At 38.1% G+C, this 17005-nt stretch overlaps 1 protein-coding gene across 15 annotated transcripts in view; it reads right to left on the bottom strand.

Moving 5' to 3' along the window:
- Nucleotides 1-17005, bottom strand: part of NUMB (NUMB endocytic adaptor protein) — a 97788-nt gene that overhangs the window by 25290 nt on the left and 55493 nt on the right. For all 15 annotated transcript variants that reach the window (XM_086749913.1, XM_086749915.1, XM_086749914.1 and 12 more), the window contains exon 2: nucleotides 11456-11599. In XM_086749913.1, coding sequence (XP_086606039.1) covers nucleotides 11456-11581 — 126 coding nt within the window. In that variant the 5' untranslated portion in view covers nucleotides 11582-11599. The remainder of the gene's footprint in view (nucleotides 1-11455; nucleotides 11600-17005) is intronic.

Raw genomic sequence — 17005 nt, forward strand, 5'->3', positions numbered from 1 at the left:
AAAAAACCCCAAAAACCAACCAACCAAAAAAAACACCAAAACCAAACAATTAAACTAAGCTTTCCAGTTTTTCCTTGCCTTTTCCAATCATAGTTCTTTTTGACAGGGGAAGGAAATGTTCACTCAGAAACATTCATATCCTTATTCAGAGTACTTAACTCTTGAAGAAAACCATGAAAACTACTAAATAAAAGCTTTCTGAAGTTTTGTGGTACGAGGTATAGGTCAAAGAAACTTACCCCAATTTACTCGGCATCCTAAGAATTGTATGCAATCCTGCATTTCTATTCTAGACTAGCTAGAGAGTGAAGAAATTATTTGAAAGTATCAGAACCAATACTCGTGACACTTAAAGCAGTGGTAAACCTAGGTTTGATAATCTGTTGAGAAGTCCCACTCCATCACAGAACATTCTGTCATGAGTTACCTAAAATCTCACAGTTCTTGTTTCATTAATTAGGATACCACACTTAACTAGATGGACAAAAAGGCATTTCACTCTTCAGCACCACATTGGAGCACTCTATCAGAACAACATAATAGATTCAACTAAATCAACAAACTCAGACTGTTTTAAAGATTTAACAGAAATTTGAAAGCTGAGGGTTTTTTTCATGCAAAGCAAGATGCTCCAGAAGAGGAGACTCTACAAATCACCCTACACATCATTAAACTGCTGAAAGACTGAAAAGATCTTAAGTGACAGAGGGATTTAACATTAAATCTCAGGATGTGGCATTTTAAAAATCAGTAAATCTGGATGGAACACTTCTGCAAGAGTTTCTTTTAAACCAGCCCTCACAGCTGAAGAACAGCTTGAAAAATAAAATGAATAGGAACTACAAGGTAAATAAAAGAGATCTGACACTTAGAGCTTTTTCAAAATGAGCTCTGTGAGGCTGGAGCCTTATAATTGAATGCCGGAGCTGTCAAAACAGCAACTGCACTCCCTCAGCTGAGCTGGCTGAACACTTGAGCAAGATCTTCATTTCTCCAGAACACACACTAACTAGAAAATTTTAATTCTAAAAATACACAAATAGTAACAACCAAAGGTGCATTTACTATGTGTCTGGAAGTACATATTTATGCAAACAGCTATTGTAGACGGATCTTCGGTTCTGCCACGACTCCGCAAAGTTACAGAGATGTAGAAGTTCTGTGGCTGTCCATATTTGTCATGGGAAAGTTTTGGGTTTAGTAACTTGTTTGTCTACTTCTCTTTAAAAAGGAAGGGATATAGACAGGAAAAAAGGTGAGGTTTATAGAGGATAGGAAAAAAAATAGATATATGCATGGAAGGAGTTTTCTAGTTTGCATGACTATTAGGTAAAGTATCGTACAAATGGAGGACAAGTTTGGGATTTCCTGAGCTATCTGCACATCTCATTTATCCCAGTGGAGGCAAAATGTTTCCAACTGAAGATCCAAACCATGCAGTCCCTGCACTTGGCAACCTGCCTTTTGCTGGGAAGAGGGAGAAACAGAGCAGGGTAAATATTGCCTCATGTCACACTCCAAAACAGACAACCAGACAACCACTTTCCCCTGTGTTGCCAAAGCGCTATTCAAGTCCCACGCTCCAACCTTCAGCAATCAGTCATGCCACTGTTGCTGGAGACAGCAAATTTAACTGCAGTTTTCAATACTGCTTCCACTCCAGTGAATGGGGACGTTATTGCACATATCAAGTGCATCTACCCACACCAAAAGGGTACAATTCACAGACCTCATTGAGCACCAATCAATTCTGAATTATAAAATAATTTTATACACTGCTACACAATACTTCTTTATGATATAGAGGATAAAAGGTGCTTTGTTTGCACTTACAGTTTACACTTTAAGCCCTTCATTAAAAAAAAAAAAAAAGTTCTTCCCATTGCAATGTTTTTGCAAAAGCCAGAAGCTCATCGCTATCAGTATCAGTGGCCTTGTACATTTTACAGGCAGTTCCAAAATTCTTCCTGTTTTTTTTTCTGGAGTAGGGTGGTGGTGTGTTAATTCCTTAAAGATACGAATATATTTTCATTTTTTGTAAAACTAACTTTCAACTGTACAATCAGAAAGCTGTGTTAAACTGTAATCATATCAATACCTAACCCTAGATTTGAAATATTAGCTCAACTTATTAGTGCAGCAGCATTTTATGAATGAAGCTTCAACATTTAATAGATGAAGAAAATACAGCTACTAGTTAGATTAAGACACGGTCTGCTCCCTACAGCCTGAAATGGACGTTAAACACCAGAATTCAGGACTTAACAAAAATAAACCATCACCAAACTCTGTTGTCCTGACACAGGAAAGAGATTGCATGGAAACCACTTTAAAAAGCAGATACACAAATCCCATATTGTATATACAACCTTTCAGGATTTCTCAAAGGAAGTTCCCTTTCAAACTAAAGGAGAAGAAACGTACTGTGAAGTTCCTGGGCAGTGACTTGTCCTGTGTAAGTAAAATCTCACGCAAATCCATCGTGGCACATAACCACAAACACACGCAAGGACTGGGACGCATCATTAGCGGCTGCACAAAAATCAATGTGGACTGCATAATCCATACCATGGTGGCCAATGATGTTGCAAAACAGTAAGGAAAAGGGGGTACTCTGGACATATTTGCAAAGAGCACTCCTTGTCAGAAAGATCACCGCAGCCACCATTCCTGGAGGAAGTGAGTACTTTTCCATCATGGAAGTGTACATAGTAGGAATGCAGTATTAATATTGAATGCATTCCTACTTAATTTCCATAGCAACCACTGAATGATAGTCATGACATCAGCAGTTCTCAGCCATAAGACGTTTTGTAAGATTGCTATACTAGAATTAACGACCAATACTTTTACAGAAAGCTAAAATCCTTATGGGCAGAGTCCATGTACAAAATAACATAAAATAAAAGCTCTAATCCAAATAAAATACTTTCTGGGGCTGCTGGAGAACCCTTTAGCACAAACATTTTTAAACAGAAGTGTTACTTATATTAATATTTTCAGGAAAAAAAAAGAAGAGATTATGTTACAGCAAGTAATTAAAAAAAAAAAAAAAAACAAAACCCAACACTTCCCCTGTTCACCTCTGGGCTTCACGTTCTCTTCCACAGATGGTGGTGTTTGGCATCAATCTCAAGGCAAACAGAAAGCAATCAACATAGGAACAAGTTAAACTGGCATGTAGCAAAACATCTTTAGAACTTGAAAAGCGCTTGAGAAACTTTATTCTTTTTCAACATTTTAAACTTTTTCCAATTTCATCTAGAAATGAACAATTCAAGTTACCGTATCAAGTGTTTTTGGTGCAGCTGTCCTACTGCCTTCCCCCAAATATATGCTATCAAAATAGCTCCTAAGAAAACATCAAGGGATGATGTATCAGCTCAGAAACAAAACAGATCTACCATCTGTGTACTAGTACAAGAAATACTACCCTGATCTTTCTTTGTTTTCTTTTCTTTCACAAATACTTGGCTGACTCACTTTTCAAAATTTCAAAGTTCAACAGTAACAGCTGGCAAAAAGAAAGATCCTTTACCAGAACTCCTTCCACCTGGACAACTCACTCAAGCCAGTTTTGTTGTTCAAGCCTGGTGACACGCTATTACAGTCTCTCTTCCAAGCAGACACAGCTACACAAATCACACAAATCATTCCCTCTCTATCAGCAGATGTTCTCATGCACTGGTTTATTTGCAATAACAGATTAGGTTCTTCAGATTACATTTGAAACTAGATGGACGCAGGAAATGAGCTTACTGTAAGTCTCAGCCAAGGTGTCCCACGGTAGGGAACTAGCTGCCATAGAGAGAAGCACACCACCATTTCCTTGGTATTTTTCCTGGAGGTAGTAACATTCCTCTTTCTTCCTCTGTGCAAGTACTGCTTTTTCTAGAACTAGCGTATTATTTGTAACAGTAAAACTGACTACTTGGCATCTCATCTGCATGTGTAGTTACGCTTCTGGAATTGGTACTGCTCAAGAATTAAAAGCCTGAGCTCTAGTTTCACAGTGAAATGCTGTCTTGCAACTAGACATAAAGCTTAAATCCAGAAAGTTTGGATACATCTTAAAGTTAAGCTACTTTTCCACTGACTTCTGTAAGGTTTACATCCCAATGTTCAGTATTTTATTCCTCTCCTCTCTCTCTGCTTTTTTATCAGTTTGAAATAGATGTTTGCTTAGACAGAGCTGCAGAAGCACTGAAAACAAAAACTCTATAATTAAGCATCAACAAATAGACTAAGCTTAATTCTGTTTTAGTCAAAGCTACAGGCTAGTTATGATGCTACACATGTCCTTAGGGACCAACTTCTTCCACTTCCCTAAGTCACCAGAAAAGAAAATGTCCCATCAACCTGGCAAACCAGGAGCTGTAACAGTTTGACTGCTAAATGTCTCTCAATAGCATTGGTCAAAAGAATCTAACTTAAAAAAACCCAAACCAAACAAAACAAAAAACCCCAGCATCTATATCAGTAGCTCTCCGTGTCTCTTCACAAAGAGCACATCCACCTAAGAGGCACACCGTGCATTTCACTTACTGATTCTCTTAATGTATTATCAGTGTGAACAGAAACAATACTGAGGGAATAACAAACATTTCCAGTTCGGACTACTGAAGATGAAGTAGCAAAGCTCAATGCAGGACACTCAAACACTGTATTCCTCATATCATCACAAATCCCTAAAATGAGGCTGAGAAGGAACTCAGGAGGTTATGTAGGACAGCACTTGCCTCGAGGCAGGATCTACTTCCACATCTATGTTTGAAAAGTCAGCCTCGAAGTATTGTGACATTTCTGTAACTAGAGATCAACAGGGTAGACCTTCCGTTCTGTGGCTTACATGCCTCACTGTTAGAAAGGGAGTTTTGCTGAGTTGTTGTTAATGCCTATCCTAAATTTCCCTTGATGAGGCTTAATCTCACTATCTCTCCTAGCCCCTCCACAGCTTCACATATGTACTGTTAGGTTTTTGATTGTTCGCTCTGATATGCAATTCCTACTTTTCCAAGAATTCAGCATTAGTAAATAAATTTAAAGTTTAAAAAAAAACAAAAAAAAACACAAAAAAAACCCACCCGAAAAACAAACAAAAACCCCACCAATCAAATCAAGTGTTGATAGCACAAAGTTTTATAAACACACAGCACAGGTGTACACTGCACCTTTTCTTCAAGTCCTGCAAAAAAATGCAGTTTCTATTCATGACAATGGAAATCCCTTAATTTTAAAAAACAAAACCACTCAGAATTAAAAAGTATAACCCCATGAAAACTTTTTTATTTCCAACATCTAAATTACATTTAAAAGAAATTTCTGTGAGGACATCCAAACCACTTTTATGGCTCTAAACACTGTCATATCTTTAAAACAATTTGAAGTTTATTAAACAATTTAAGAATTTGACCTTGGTCAAATAAAGGAGGGTTTTAAAACTGAGTAAGAAGATTCATTTAAAACTTCTTGTTTGCAAGGCTATTCAAACAAACAAGATTGTATTACATTCCTTTTAGTTATCACAAAAAATGCATAGGAATATATTTGAGGCAAGTCTCACACTTTCTGTTAAAATCACCATTCTTCTATAATTTGTTGTCTTCAAGCTTTTTTCCTGTGATCTTAAATGCTGCAAGATTTTTTAAATGTACCTTTGCTTGCTTCTGAGTTAACATTCAATAGGAATGGTTATTGTTCATTGCTAACATCAATTTATGCCTTAAGAGGTAGGGATTTGTAGTGTTTAATGTGTAAGGCTGTGCAGCATTTCAGAAACCAGCAGATTTGTCACGTTAACTTCTTAAAAATACTTAACATAGTTTCCAAAGGTTATTCAAGTATCTCAAGCTTTCACAGTCAAAAATATCACATGCCTAATTTAAAGGCACTTCAGCATCAACATGCTGGTAAACTCTTCTACAGCTACTATTATTTCAAACTAGAAGTGCATTTAAGACATAAAATAAAAGTCACATTACCTGTGCTTTCTGAGTACCAGTCTGTCTGATCTGGAAGAACATAATGGCATGCAAGTTGTATTTATAAACTGATTATAAATAACAAGTTACTTTAATGAGATTTATAAATTAGACAATAAGCAATACAATTCAATATGTAAATTCCAAAACTAAAGAGGACAACTGGGCAACTACAAGGAATGCAAGAGCACATAGCAAAGGGACAGTTCTGGAGCCCCCAACATAAGAAGGGCATGGACCAGTTTGAGAGGGTCCAGAGGAGGCCATGAAGATGATTAAGAGGGCTGGAGCACTTCTCCTACGAGGACAAGTTGAGACAGCTGGGGCTGTTCAGCCTTGAGAAGAGGAGGCTCCAGGGAGACCTTATAGCACCCTTCCAGTACCTCAAGGGGGCCTACAGGAAAGATGGGGAGAGGCTGTTCAGTAGGGCCTGTTGTGACAGGACGAGGGGTAATGGTTTCAAAACAGAAGGATAAAGATTTAGATTAGATATTAGGAAAAAAAAATTTTACACTGAGGGTTGTAGAACACTGGAACAGGTTCCCCAGAGAGGTGGTGGATGCCCCAGGGGGGCTGGACTAGATGACCTTTGAAGGTCCCTTCCAACCCTAACCATTCTATGATTCTATAAATGTCCTATTTCTAGCGACAGTGGTGGTTTCAGCAGGGTCACGTATGGCCTACTGACATACATGCTGCCAGGTCACAGGGACCCCAGGGATGAGAAGTGACACTCAAGTTCCAGTGAGGACACTCTACAGGACTCAGCACAAGTTGTTCCCCTTTCTTCTGTCTTTGCTTGCATACAGAGCAATATGGTGTCCTCCAAACATCTCCTACCAAACCAAGGGCTTGATAGGAAACAGTTGTAGAGTATTTACTCTGAAAAGTCAATTATTTTATGTGTGAATGTACAACTATCCATAAAATTTTTATTTGTCAACACTAACACAGAAATCAAGATTCAGTGGAAAGGGTAATTCACATGATACCAGGCACTCAGCAACAAATCCTGGACTTCAAATTCAAAAATACAAATACAGTTTGTTACTCCTCCACGTGGACTTTTTCAACTGGTATCTTTAGTCTTCCAGTTGGAATAAAAGGAATATAATATGCAAGTAAACTTGCAGGCTACAGGCAACAGTAGCCTCAGATGTATTAAAGTCAAAAGAGACTGCCCACCAAAACGATGAAAGTGAAAGAATAAAACTCATTAGATTAATCCGACATATGAGATTGTTGTGTCTTCTAGAACAACAGGCAGGAATTAGCTGTTAATATTGTAAGAGGTCCTGGTTGTTCAGAACCGCCAAGAGCTTGCAAATGTTTTATTTGTTTACTTCTGCTAAGCAGAGGGAAATGACCTAATTTTTCTGATACAAATTTCAGGCCAGTTACTCTAAAGTGCATTTGTATGAATAAAAACTACTTACCCAGAGGGACATTTGGAAAGGCATTTCAGACAAAAGAAGCCCTAGTGTCAAATATTTTAGTCATTAAAACATAGACCAGCTGCATGTTCTCAGTGAGGTAGTGTCTGGAGCAAGAAAGCAAGTTTAAAATTTTTTATGTCAGTGAACTTCATTTTTGCAATTATGGCTCAAGATTGTGTAAAAATAAATTATAACATGGCTATAATGCTTCTCAGAATAATCTACTTCTGCATAGTTTTAAATACAATGTCTCCACCTCAGTCCCTTACACATTACATGTAGCTGGCACAGTTTTTCTCAGAGGGAGGATTCATCACTTCAACACGGTAGTAACTTTTTAGTTTGTTACAACAGTGGAAGAGAATTCACCCCTGAAAACACACTTTTACACAGATTTTTCCAGGAGCTGTAACAGTGCCACATTTAATCACAGGGGCAACTCTGAGTACTCCAATGCAACTTTAGCCAATCCAAAGTAGTTTACACTGAAGAGCAGTGCAGCAAAGTCAGTAGCCATCCCAAGGCCCTGTTTTGAATGTGTCAGATCACCACCTCAAGCGTGGTTAGATTTCCAATAGAGTGAAGAGCTATCTGTAAATACATCCTACGCACACTAAGATGACTGAGAAAATATGATCAGTACCTCGTTACATACAACACAGCCACTCCAACTAGTGGAAAAACATAGACTGTTAAATAAAAAAAAAGTAAATGTTATTGCCTAAAAGTAACAGTACCTGCCCAAAATTATCACCACCTCCAAATTTAAGCACAGCACTGGAGAGAGCCAACTGTTCATCAAATGTACTTCCTTGAATTTTAAAGCAACAATGTAATAGGAATTTTGCCAATACTTTCCACAGAGCATCTTCTCCACTGAAAAGACAACAATGCATGGATGCATCAGACTTGCTCAAAATCCAACAGCAAGCTCACAGACTTATCAGTAATTATCAGTAAGAATCAGCTGTGCATGAAGCACAGTAAGAGCTTCAAGAACTGCCAACACACACAAAAAAACCCCTAACTTTAAACAACATTAAATCTGTTTGCAGTACAGCATCCTCAAAGCCCAGTGAATGCGCAGCTACCGGCGTCCCTGTCCAATACTAAGAGAACATAGCCTGGAGGCAGGATGGAATCTTGTCTGCAACATGACTTTCAAAGTGCTTCCACATGTTCTGTAATATCTAAAAAAGGATAAATTTGTGCTAGCACTCTACAAACACCCCAACTCTGGGCAAAATATAAATGCCCAAAAGCAAGAAGTTAAAAACCACATGAACTTATCACTACTTTAAGAGTGACATCTCTTTCACCCCTCAAACTTTCATGATCTTTCTCAAAAGAAACCAAGAGTAAACGTTCCCTACGCTGCATCTGCACTAGTTTCCTCTCTCCAAAAAAAAGAATGTTAAGAGTCTTACCTAAATAAAAGAGTAAGCATTAGAAGAAATAAAGCTCTCAACATGGCTTCTACTACATTAGCTTCACATATTTTACTTTCACGCAGAAAACCTTAAAGACAGCTGCACAGACGTTTGTTAACAATTCTCAGGTCTTCATCTGCTATACAGGCAAAATCTTTTGTCACCCCTGCAAAAGTGAGACCCCAGTCTTGCCACTCAGCTGTGCTTTAAGCTCCAAAGAACCATGGATGAGGATTGTTAGAGAGTGGGCAAAGCAAATAATAAAGAACAAGGACAGACTAAAGCCCCCAGAAACATATTAAACTGTGGCTGAGCAGCTATACTATAGGTAATGGACCTCTCTAGAATTCCATTTAGGAACTTTAAGAAAATGAAGATACTTTCACCGTGTTTCAGACTTCAATGCATTCCTATTCAATTCATTAATCATCTTCCCCAAAATATCTCAGTTTATTCTGCTCCACTGAGGAGCACCAGGAAGAAAAGTCACCCCATCAGATGTTTGAAGACATAGGCCACAGCATACTTTTCCTGGAATGTATGAATTTCCGAATAATACCCAAGAACGGTGTGACAGGATACTCTCCTTCAATAGCACAAAGTTCTATTCTTTTTGCAAGCAAAATATAGTACCACCCACTGAACCGATGACTCCACATCTGGTTTATCTCGTTCAGTCACAATGGCATACTTCCCGTCTGTATCTATTAAACATCAGTTAACACCCACTTCGCATCCCAAGCCTAATAAAAATTCCCACTACTGCCCATCTCAAGGCATAGTATTTTGGAAGATAAATTCTAAATCAATCAGCTAAAATGCCTCTTAATGCCAAATTGTTCTAATTTAAAGTTTTCATCTAATCGTGAATTCTTTAAATGTTACTAGTCTACCATTCAGTCCAAATCAAGAAACATAAGAAAAGATGAGTTTACTTCAGAGCATTTTTTCCAATGACCAAATTAAATTAATTCAATGAATTCCAACATAAAGCAGGCAAATAAGGGTAAACAAGTCCCATTATGGTGACAGGATGCAAAAACTCATCCATTTCTATGCCTCTCCAGTACAGAATAGCCCAAAACCTTTTCTGACTCTGGGTACATGTGCCCAGAACAGATGAATGCTTCATTTAAATACAGGAAGTCTTTGTCATTGTAAGTGCAAGTCCTGACTGAGAGTTTAAAAAGTCAGTCTTTAAACAGCAAGAAGTGGTTCACACCCTTTGTGTTCAACAAATTATTGAAAAGTTTGAGTAAAACTAGATGTCTAGAAATGAAGCATTTTACTTTTCAACATGTGTAATGGCAAAATTATTAAAAAATAACGATCCTCAAGCTAACAGCTGTGTTCTTTCCTAGGCAGTGTTAAACCTCAATCTAAATTTCAGCTTCCACAAAGCAGTTACTTTCAAAGCTCTGGCATCACACCATCTCTGTTTAGTATTGGATTAGAGTTCCTTCCTTATAGCAGAAAACTAACACAGAACAAAGACAAATAACCAAGTAGCCATAACAAACTAGAAAACGTTTTATACAGTTGAGCAAAAGCACACATAAAAAGCAAGTTATCTCAAATTTATTGAGCATCTGCACATACCCACAGCTTTACAAAAATATGTAACTGCCTGTTCTACCTAGCAACATCACCTGTTTAACTACTGGACAGAATTACTTTGAGTGTAATACACATAACTGATAAAAGGTCCTTAGGTGCCAGAATCAGACTGCTTTCCTTGTGCATTAATGCATTAACTGTCCATAAGCGTCATCTGCTTACAACCTATTGTAGAGTTTAGTATTAGAGTGCCTTGAGGAATACGGTTTTTGATTACAAGGGGAGTATATACAACAAGACACCTTAAATTTCATATTTATTTTATTATTATATTCCTTAAGTATTAATATTAAATATTATTATCAAATATTAAAATAATATTGTTTCTTAAATAAAGGTGAAGGATAAATTATGACACAAAAGAAAATACTTATTTATAATACTCATACTCTGGGAATGAGTTCCCAGACTTCAAAAAGGTAATTTCAGTTTCACATACATTAACAGTCTAATATACACACACAAGAAATGGCAGCACAGATGCTCTCAGAAGTTAGCAAGAGCTTATAAACTCAAGCACTGGAAGGAAATGCAGGTGTTCCTTTGCAATGTTTTCAATTATCAAAACGGAGGAAGGATTCCTTTCCAAGCACAACCCACCACTTAGCTTACAAGTCTTACTGCAACCTTAACTCCACTTTTAACACAGAGAACAGAGTACCTTTCCATTAAATACCATTTCTGCTCTTGCAGAAAAATGAAGACAAGTATTATATTACTCCTCTGCCTAGCTACATGATTTATGCTACATTATTATGTAGTTGAAATATCTCAGACAGTGATTTTCCAAGGCATTTGTTATATGACTCATCTGGCTTTTTAAAAAAAAAAAAAAAAAAAAAGCCACATCTTTTGCAATCAGAGCTGACTGTAAAATAGGTCAGTGTGTAATGAAGCATGCCACTGGCTTATGCTCGCCAAATAAACCCCAAATAATAATTCACGGCAAGAGTACTTCATGGATATCCAAAAGAAAGGCAGAAACTCTTACCTTAACAGGAAAGCTACACTTGCCAGTACGAACGCCTTCTTCATCAGTCTGCCACTGGTGAGGCCTACTGGCCTCTGGGACATAGACATCTTTCTTTCTCCTAAAGCTTTGCCGTAATTTGTTCATTTCTCAGATTTTCAAGTCCTAGAAGAAGAAAAAAAAGAGCACTGCCAATAGGCACCAAAACACACATTTAGCCACTTTAGGTCAACCACTATTACAATAAACGTCTCAGTGAAAAATTTGAGCTTCTGCAAATATGAATGGAGGTACCTGTGAAAGGAAAATATTTTGGACAGATTCAGAGAAAGATAGATACTTCAAAGTGGACAACATAAATCCTCATTACTTGTTTAATAGCCTTCCACAGCAACTGAAGCATTAGACCAAGGAATAACTATTACTCCGAGCATAAGGCTACCTAAAATAGCTGACAGAGAAGCTCTGAAGAGCTATGCGTTCATGAAATCCTGCCTCTCCAAATTCAAACACCTACCTAGAGCAAATCAAGCAGGACACCAGCAGCCCAAGCTTCCAAGGCACCCAGGCAAGGCAAGGCCCTAAGACTGCTCCTAAAATCAGGTGCTTGTGCTGTTAAGTACAAGTGACAGGTTCATGCTTTCACTGAGGGCCACAGTCCAGCCCTTGCTTAGTGCGCTGGTAAAAGTTCTTATGCTTAAATGAGAAACAGACTGAATTGACTTCCACGTCCTGGGTAAATCTCTAAACAATTACATAGTCATACCTCTTCAAAGGGGGATGATAGTTCTGTAATTACACTTCCAAGGCCTAGAATTAGATGCTTTTTATACACTATTCCCTTATGTATCGGTTTCTATATACAAGCCAATCTATACTTTAGACATGCTCCCCTTTACTAGATTCAAGCTACAATTAGCCAAGAAGCTATCAGAAAAAGTCCCACTCACTAAGACTCAATATTCTGCTACAGAAGTAAAATCATATAGGATACAATGTGGGCAATATAGAAAACATGCTGAAAGGCCTCTTGAGATATTGCTCCTCTTTCCCGAAAAAGTAACCTTACCAACCATGATGTCTCATTTAGACAGAAAAAAAGATGCTGCAGAGCGCAAGCCAACAAAATCTAACTCTATATATGATTATTTCCCATCAGATTACCTAAGCTACAGAATATAGATATTTACCGATGTCCATAGGTGGCTTTCGAATGAAAGCCGCTTTAAAAATAGTTTGAATGCTATTTTAAACCCTGAAAAGAACTAGTGTTTTCCAATTAAAACTATTTGACATAGGTGAGAAAAATCAACACATTCATGTTTGTAATTGCTGACATTTATGAAGCTTAAATTCAAAATGCAACAATTTCTGAGCTGAACAAAAGCCAGAAATTAAAAGCATTATAGAAAATCACTGCCTACTGCTACTTCTGATCAGCCAAATCAAAAATATTAAATTGTTTTATAGCTCATGATGCACTTGAGCCATTCCAAGCAACAAAAAGGTGTGAGTTTTGTCACCGACTCCCCAAACCTTCCTTGAGCAACTGTTACTTTCCTGCTCAAGCTGTAAGTCATTAGGCAAGTCTGTTCCCACTGCATCTTACAGGCATGGCTTTGGCTTATTTCTGTAGAAACTCCCATTTTTCCATAATCTATTAAAAGCAATATTGTTAAATAAGTAATAATTTAAAGATATATCCATGGATAAAGAAAACACCACTATGTCACTAAAACTGGGAAATTTAAGTGTGTGGATGTTAATACTTGTTGAAGTGCAAATAAGCACGCTACTCACATGCATGAGTTCAGCGACAAATGCAATGCTGCCTGGTCTTCCAGCATTGCAGGGCATTCAGCATAAGGGATTATTCCTGAAGTATTTCTCCATTAGAAATCAGACAAACAACCAGACCAAACGCCAGTTTTGCAGCAAACATCTGTGCTTAAAGCTGCTTTGTGAGTGTTTGAAAGCAGTAAGGTGTGGTACTCCAATCAATCCAAATCTTTCTTGCAAATTAAATGAAGGGTTGAGATGTATGGCAAAGGCCAGATGACTGTCCCGGGGAGGGAGCATGTACCTAGAACAGCCACGAGCTCTATCAAGCAGTGTAGGAGTAGGGATAGGGAGCTGCTCGGGGATTCTCAATCACAATTATCCAGTTATAAAGCAGTGTTAGCTTCATTCCTTCATAGCTGCAAAATGTCTGACATAAATAGGAACATAAAATATTTTACTTAATTTACTTGGCAGGATTTAGAGATTAGAACATGTGTGCAAAATAAAAAACATGCACATTTCTTACCACTAAAGAAGCTGAAGTAGCTCCTCTACACACACAGTTTCTTTATTTTACAAGCTAAAAGCCATTTAAAGGTATCTAAATGTGCAAAGGCAATTCTGGAGGTTTTAAGAGGAGGTGTAAGGCTTCTATTCTCCGTAAAGACTTAAAGAGGCATTAGGGCAGTGTTAGTAATATATTTCGCTCTACAAGCTGCATCACTCAGACTAATGGAACCAGAATTTGAAGGGGGGGCCTCTCAATCACCTGGGGCAGGTGACATGTACTGCAGCAAATAGACAGACAGCACATCTCAGCTCATGAGGACAGACACCCACTCTTGTCCCTGCTGAAGACTGGCAGCACCGCAGCACGATGAGCAAAACCGCTGCTGCTCCAGCTGCTTTGGTGCAAAGCTCCGGAGCCTGCTCAGCACACAGCTTAAACCCAGCTGCCCAACCTTGCACTCCAGGGATGGTAAAATGGTCACAGGAGCTCCGTTGTCAAAAAGGGGCAACAGATTCTTAAACTGATACAAGTAGATCCAGTAAGGCACATTTGCCAGTATTCTGAGTATGATCCATTAAAAAATGCTTCGTAGAAATTTCAAACCTACAAATGTGCAAAAACAACCCGTGGAAAAATTCTAAGGTAACTCAGAATCTCAAATGCTTCCATAAGTAACAAAACAAGAACTGAGAACAGCACGCAGCCACTGTACCACTTGTGAAATCACAGACTAATTGCATTATCTTAACACTTGCTTATGTGAGCACTTCCTTGGATTTCTCCCGTGAAACATTGCTTTTGCTATGAGACTGGTACCATATCAGAGATTTATTCTGACCACGAATCTCAATCCACAGGGGAGGATGAGAATAAGAGTTCCTCAACTACACTTTTTATGAGAAGCCAAACTGGCACCTTGCCCAAAAGTATTTCCTTTTCACTGAAAACCAAACCCATTTTCCTACATGTTCTAATTTTGAGGTCATGTTGGCAACAAATGGTTTTAAAATAGCTTATTCTATTTAATAGAAAGGCTGACAAATAGCAAGATTAATTTCTGGTCAGGCAGAGAGCTTTCTCCAACTGCCACACTCAGATTTTCTGAGCTATCAGACTGTTTTGAGCAGGTTGCAAAATAATTTACCATATTACCTGATTTGCTGTTAACATGCATGTCAGTCCAATATAATTAGAATCACCATCTAATGGAAAAGTGTTAAGTGAAACGATTCACATAGGCTGCATATTTGAGGATTCAGGACAGAAGCACACAAATTGCTGCAATTAAGTGCAGAAAATTCTACTGATTTTGTCTGGAGCTCAAAATCCCTGCACAGGAACTCTATAGAGAAAAATGAGTGAGCATTCTCTACTTAAATTATCTGCAGTGCACTTCACATTTCCATACAAGCCTAGCATGCCTGCCAACATGATGAGAGACACCAACCTAGGCTGCAACAAGCTAGCAGGGCATTTTCTACTAAACTGACAACGTTACTGGTACCATAAAAAGTTTTATACTGTCTTGGGATTATGCAGTGTGAAAGTTATCTGTCCTTGATTTTTTTTTTTAATATTTAGCAACTGGTCTTTGTCCTGTAATTAAAAGTATTTTTTAAACCCTCAAAAAGAAACAAATCAAACCATCAGAGACATGATTTCCTTTTCACTTTTACAACTCCAAATCCATATAAAGCTGGGGGAAGAAGAAGGAAGGGGGGGACGTTAGGAGTGACGGCGTTTGTCTTCCCAAGTAACCGTTATACATGATAGAGCCCTGCTTTCCTAGAGACAGCGAATGCTTGCCTGCCGATGGGAAGTAGGGAATTAATTCCTTGTTTTGCTCTGCTTGCCTCTGCAGTTTTTGCTTTACCTATTAAACTGTCTTTATCTCAACCCACAAGTTTTCTGACTTTTACTATTCCGACTCTTTTTCCCTTCCCGCCATGGGGGGAGTAAGCAAGGAGCTGCGTGGTGCTTTAATTGCCAGCAGGGGTTAAACCACGACAGAGACAAACCAGCAACAAAAGGCTGAAAGCACCAAGACCTTCTTGGAGAACAGAGGAAACAGAATCACTTTGGGTTCTGTCACATTTCAAGGTTATCTCTACCAGAAGGCTAACTGCAAACAGCTTGACATCTGAATGGTCATGCCCATTAGAAAAAAAAAAAAAAAAGAAAAGAAAAAAATTACAAACAAGAAAACCTTCACCACTTTTGCAATCCAAGAGATTACAACATTAGACTAAACATTACACCAGTTCCCAAAGCACCATACAAGCATCTGCAAAAGGCATGGAAAAGACAAAAGTTATTTACATAGTGAGTTATAAATTTATATTGCTATTTATTTTTACACAAGTGAATATATTGGGATACTTTGAAAGCACAGCTCCAAAGCCAACCAAAGGAGAGCTTTGGCAGCACTATTCTTCTGACTATCTGAAAAGGTATAAGTTTAACCCATATCAGTTCACTGACAATTCAGGGGCAGCACAGAGACAGAAGCAATGTTGTCATGGAGAAAACTGCATGTTGAAGCACTCTTGGCTTTATTGCCTTGTGCATCATCAGGTTACGGCTGCAGAACAAACTACTGCAAGATAAACTAGCACGTTAATTCATGTCTTGTTAGCTGCTCTGCTGTACAAATTTGTTCACTTTTACCCTTCAGTGAGCACAAGCCAGCAACTCATCCTTCAGTGAGAGATGGGTAAGCTTTCACATTAACTGAAATTAGATCAGGTTGGAGCTGATGCAACTTTGGAGCTTCGCTTGCCTTGCAGGAGTTTAACCATGCACCCATACCTTCAGATAAGCAGTCCATTTACATTTAGTGTAAATGTTTCTTTCATGGCAGTTGCTGCCCCAATGTACTCCAAACTATAGAATCTGCAGGGCAGAAGGACAGTACTGGTACCTGAATTGCATGCATAAATTTAAGTGGTTAGATATTAGGCTAAGGGTACTACAAATTTCATGCTTTTAAGCAACCACCTACAGTTTCAACACTGAGGACAAGAAAAAAAAAAAAAACCAAACACAAACCAGGAAAATCCATTTTTATCTTTCTAGACTTCAAAAAGGTTATTTAATCCACATTCAATTATGTGGTATATTTTTTGTTTGCAGTGGAAAAGGATAAAAACTGATTTAAAGTCTTCAGTTCAGCCAGTTTTTAAAAATCATTCAGAGGGTTTGGGATTACTTTTCTGTTTTCTCTCAGAATTGAATACGTTTCCCATTTCCTTTACCAAAAAAAAAAAAAAAGTCATGGG

This window comes from Chlamydotis macqueenii, chromosome 5 (assembly GCF_036417535.1).
Source record: "Chlamydotis macqueenii isolate bChlMac1 chromosome 5, bChlMac1.mat, whole genome shotgun sequence".
NCBI lineage: Eukaryota > Metazoa > Chordata > Aves > Otidiformes > Otididae > Chlamydotis > Chlamydotis macqueenii.